This window comes from Myxocyprinus asiaticus, chromosome 48 (genome assembly GCF_019703515.2).
Source record: "Myxocyprinus asiaticus isolate MX2 ecotype Aquarium Trade chromosome 48, UBuf_Myxa_2, whole genome shotgun sequence".
NCBI lineage: Eukaryota > Metazoa > Chordata > Actinopteri > Cypriniformes > Catostomidae > Myxocyprinus > Myxocyprinus asiaticus.
In genome coordinates, this window is record NC_059391.1 from 19,708,345 (window position 1) to 19,713,480 (window position 5,136).

General features: G+C 39.4%; 1 protein-coding gene across 1 annotated transcript; it reads right to left on the reverse strand.

Annotated features, from left to right (window-relative positions):
- Window positions 1-2,016: 2,016 nt before the first annotated feature.
- Window positions 2,017-4,611, reverse strand: LOC127437627 (homeobox protein DBX1-B-like). Its single transcript, XM_051692658.1, has 4 exons — window positions 4,254-4,611; window positions 4,009-4,110; window positions 2,416-2,618; window positions 2,017-2,319 (listed from the first exon to the last, which is right to left on the reverse strand). The coding sequence occupies exons 1-4, from the start codon at window positions 4,609-4,611 to the stop codon at window positions 2,017-2,019; spliced, it is 966 nt and encodes a 321-aa protein (XP_051548618.1).
- Window positions 4,612-5,136: the final 525 nt, after the last annotated feature.

The following is a 5,136-nucleotide window of genomic DNA, read 5'->3' on the forward strand; positions in this document are numbered from 1 at the left end:
AGAATAAATAAAAATACAATAAATAGCTAAATAAACATCAGTAGTACTGTTTAGTATCAGTCAAATGCTGACTATATTAATACTGCCAGTCAATTATTGGCAGGTTGTAAAACAAGAAGCACAACTTCTCAGCATTTACACCTGCCAAGACAAGAGAAAAACAGCGGCAGCGGTGTTACACCGTATTCTGCTATACAAGTTCATGGGAAACTTTAAATGGTGGAAAACCTTTTAAATATTACATTTCATAAATGCAACGACTGGAATTGTTCGGATGAAGGGGGTACCAAACTGTGAATCCTGAACAAAACAGTTTGGTGAATACATGTTTACACATTAGCTTCCACTCAGCTGACAAGCAATGAAAGTAGCTACGTGGTTAGCTAGTTAGCTATAAGCTCATTGTTACAGAGAGTAAAAGATGGACCAGCATTGCGTCTCACCAACTAGGTAACAGCGTAGCATGAAATCAACACTCAACAGACACAATCCACCACCGCACAGTTGTCTACTGAGCTGCAAAAAGATGCTCTGATGTTTACTTTTCAATCTGCTACAATACTTACTGCACTGACAAACTATACAGCAAACAGACATGAGTGACATGGCTGTCGGGGACAGGGTTAACGTTATATTAGTTATATTGAAAAGGGAAAATGATGGGGTCATTGTTTAGTAACTTTCCAGTATGTATTTCACAAACTAGCTAGCAACTTACCAAGAAGACACCGCTCAACTACGTACTGCTTAACTCCGCCCTGTCTGCAGAGCCACATCAGCTCAGAGTCAGCTCTGTAAACAATGGAGTCGGAGTATGCTCTGCTGGACAAACTACGTAATGAAACCAATTCTAAAGCATTGTTTTCTGCATTATATGTTCTGAAAAAAAGTTTTCATATCTGTGCATATTGGTAAACATATACGCCGATACCGATATATCGGTGAAAGGCTAATATCACTAATTAACACAACTCAAATAAAGATTATATCCAGTTTTAGGTTAGTCATTACATAACTTAATTCTCCACTGTAATGCATATATATCTGTACTTCAGCTGCAAATGCACAAGGTACACTGAAATGGTATATCAGGGTCCAACTCTGGGACCAAATGGGACACAGATCACCCTAATGGTGTCATGACACAAAACAACTGTTTGCAACAAAACATCATAAATAATAATACAAAAGTGCTTAAACCTCTATGAATTCTTAATAACAATTATTTAAATGTCCCCCTTAAGTTATCGTTTGAGTCATTAACACTCAAAACCTTAAGTCTATAGATTTTCAAGATAAATAAGTTCAAGGAATTTAGATATTTGAGATATGAGCCCAAAACTTGACATTTCAAGAAATGTTTAATAAGGACAACTTGTTTCCAATAATAACAACATTAGAGTTTACAGTGTATGACTAATTGTTTTATCACATGAATTTCAGATCTCATCCTCTGACACAAATATTTAAGTTAAATCAAAAAGAATAATTCAGTTTGGGAAAGATCAAATCTGATCTTAGGTTGTTTTTCTGATCACTTTATTTAATGTTTCAGGCCAGATGAAGCACAAATGAAAATTTGGTGTTTTGCTTTGGGTTTTTAATTTGTAAAAATATTTTTTTTTCCACATGTATAGACATATTTACAGAAAAACAACAGCATACAAAATAATATAAGAATTTTAAGTTAGAAATGTTCCATCTACGTATTTTAGATCATAGACAGAGAATCCAAAATCATCAAGAAAGTGTAGGCCAGTTATAATCTTGGTATGAAAATTCCATAAAAAATATTCATACAAAACACTTTATACACGCTGCCAAAACGCAGCATTAACATCAAAAAGAAGTGTACTTTTTTAAGAGGGTTTTTTTTTTTTTTTTTGCAATTGTAAGGTTTTCCTATCAATTAAGTTCATAAGTTGCCAGCTACCGTTGTGTGAATCAAAGCACGACCACTTTTTTCCAGTTTTGTTCATAAACAGAAGTCATTAGAAATTACACAGTAGTGTGTGATTATGACACGGTTATTTCATCGTCCTCTGATTCTGAAAAGTCTGAGTGCTTGCAGGAAATTGATGATGGCGGGAAATGTAAATCAGCGTTGTGGAAGAGCTCGCGAGGCTGGCAGAAAGGCGCGCGTGGGCTTTCTCCCCTCAGACACTCGTCATTTTCAAACTTTTTTCCAACGTCGCTCAAGTCGGGGTTAGGGTTCATTTTCGTAGGTAAAGTTTGTTCCCTGCAGCCTCCTGACGACAGAAGCTCTCTTTCTTTGGAATTGCGCCATTTCATTCTTCGGTTTTGGAACCATATTTTTACCTGGCGGGAAATGGTGAGCGAAACGTAAGTGCACCAGTTTACCTCATTGACATTTACTAAGGTGAGAATCAATACATTTGGACAACATGTTCGTACCTGAGAGTCTTTGAGACCAAGTTTTGTCGCCAGTTTCTTTCTGTCTGGTTTGCTGATGTACTTTTGTTTCTGGAACATCTTTTCCAGGGCTTTGCGCTGCACGTCGGAGAAGACGGCCCGTCGGAGCATTCCTCTTCTCGGCTTCCCACGAGCTGTGAGGGGCCATGCGAACGTTCCGGGAATAGGCACTGCTGAAGTCGATACTATAAGAAAAAGAGTCGAATTTCACCATTTGACGGATTTTAAAAATCCACTTTTAGCAACTTTCCCCTCAAAATAAGCTATCGTAACGAATCTTGTCAAAGAACAGGAAGTAGTCGTTGGGTTTGGAATGAAAGTTGGCCTTTAATGTTTTTAAAACAAGTCCGTTTGAGTGATACGGAACGAGGAAGCTAATTAGCACATTGCTTGGTTCCCAAAAGCATTGGTATGGTAACAGGGGCCAGCAGTCATTCAGAGCGCTGCAGTGAAAGTGGTGCTAATGAAGCGTGGACGGTAATTGTGTAGTAATGAACTGACTGAAAAAGGCTTAGGACAGGCCACTAAAGCCATATATTACAGCCACAAAAGAGATTTACACTTAAAAACTAAACACAACGGCATGCCAGGGACATTTTGCGAATACTGATGGTGGGGGACTATGTTTGCCCTCAAATATTTTCATTAAATGGACACGAAAAGCCATTCATACTGCTCAGGATGTTTTGTTGACATATTCACACCGCCGTGAATGGAATCAGTCTATTATCGTCGATCTGAATGAGTGCACGATCTACACGTTTTATAAGGCACTTTCAACGACTATTTGTAGCACGCATTCATTAGAGTGATGGACATGAAGCTTAACGCAAACTAGACCCAATTTTATTGGCGTTATTTTAGTTTTACTTAATAGATTAAGCGTTAACCAACATGCAAACACAACTGTGGTCATCGTGAAATTATTTAGGGTAAAATCGTGTTTTTTTTTTAACTACATAATTCAGTTTAAATTGCCTCTAGAGAACACAGTAGCCTAATTAAGACTACTTCACCTTGTTAAGCAATTTCCATGCTGCTACATGAGACCAAAACTTTTGCTTGGACGTCCCGTGAAGACTCCCCACACGCTATGTGGTCTTGTGAGAATATTGAAACACTGAAAAGAAGCTAATAGGGGAATTAGTCCATGACTGGTAAATGCCTATCAGCGGCATGCTTAAGTCAACGACGGGTTTGTCTGTGGCTGCCCAAAGGGAGCTGACCAATTGGTCATGGTGCTGAAAGCATTGTTGGCAATCAGTAACTAAGTACACTGGCTCGGTGGGAAAAGGCAGCGATGAAGAGACGCCAACAGTTTTGATTGTAAGAGTGGACCCGCCTTAAATTGGAACCATGACAATTCCGGCTAATTTGTGGATTAGGGGAAGCGGTGCAAAATGTCAGCAGTCACTGCGTTTGCTAAATAGGGCATCAAATTAGCGAGACTGATTCCACAATGTCCTACAAATTCCAGCATTCGAAGTAGATTCTGAAGACCCATCAGTTTGAACAAATTAAGAAACGACACAACATTTTATAATAATTGCAATAAATAAGGAATAGCTGACCCACCTGGAAAATATGATGCTCTGATGAATGGGTGGAATGAACCATCAAAACACTGGAACGGAAATGTTTTCGCGTGCATCCCTTGCACTGAAGGTGGTGGTGAAGCTATGGCATAAAATAAAGGCGACCACAATCAAATAAACAATGAGGACAAACATGGAAATGGTTAATACATGGAAAGACAAATATTACAGGCATGCTGATGATTTTACAGTAACATACACTGCCACGACATAAGATAAACCTACAGTTTCGCGTTGTTGACGCAAGAATTGCATTCACTCCAAATTTCAAATAATTTGGATCGTTGTTGGAAATCGATGTTTGAGGCGAGCTTGATCTTTTTGGCATAGAGGTAGACATGGCAACTTGGACTGGAGAGGTGTTATTCAGAGTTGTGGCTCCCGTGGCTGGAGGAGATGCACTTGGAGATGGGATGCTCCTGTGCATGAAGGTGGCAGGTCTGCTGATCCGCAACAGGTCCTCCACCAGGAAACTCGAGCGCGTGGTAAACGACGTCTGTAAAGAGGGAGGGAAGGAAAGCGCCGCCGAGGGCCGCAGATAGTTCGGGTACATCGCTGGTGGCGCAATAACACTCGGCAACATAACTGCACCTTTTTCTTTGAAAATTAAAGCGAATAATTCACGTGTTGCTACTCTCTCACCGCAGTGGCTTACGTAGCTTAGGGTCCAAGAGGGCTGACTGAAGGAGCTTTTGCCCGTCCCTCTTTTCCAGGGGTTTTATAGTGGACCGCTAGAGAAGCCTTTTCAGGGGTGACAGCTCTAACAATGAAGTGCAACCAAAATCTCGCCGTGAGGTCCGTTTACTCTAGAATCTGAGCGCCCTGATTGGACAGAAAAATAAACAATTTTAGATTGGATTAGACTTCACAGGTAAACCAAAGTAAAATAAAATACAAAATAAAAAAAGCTATTTAAAATAGCTATTAGGTAATAATAATCATTGTCGTAATGCGTTTCAAACGTTACAAATATTGCAATCAAAGATTATTTACGTTGCAAACAAGCCACTGGATCCGCGATTTTCGGGAAAAAAAAAAATTCTTTGTAGCAATTTGCCTTGTTTCTGGAGGCAAATATTTAGTTAAAGGAAAACCCAACTTTATACTG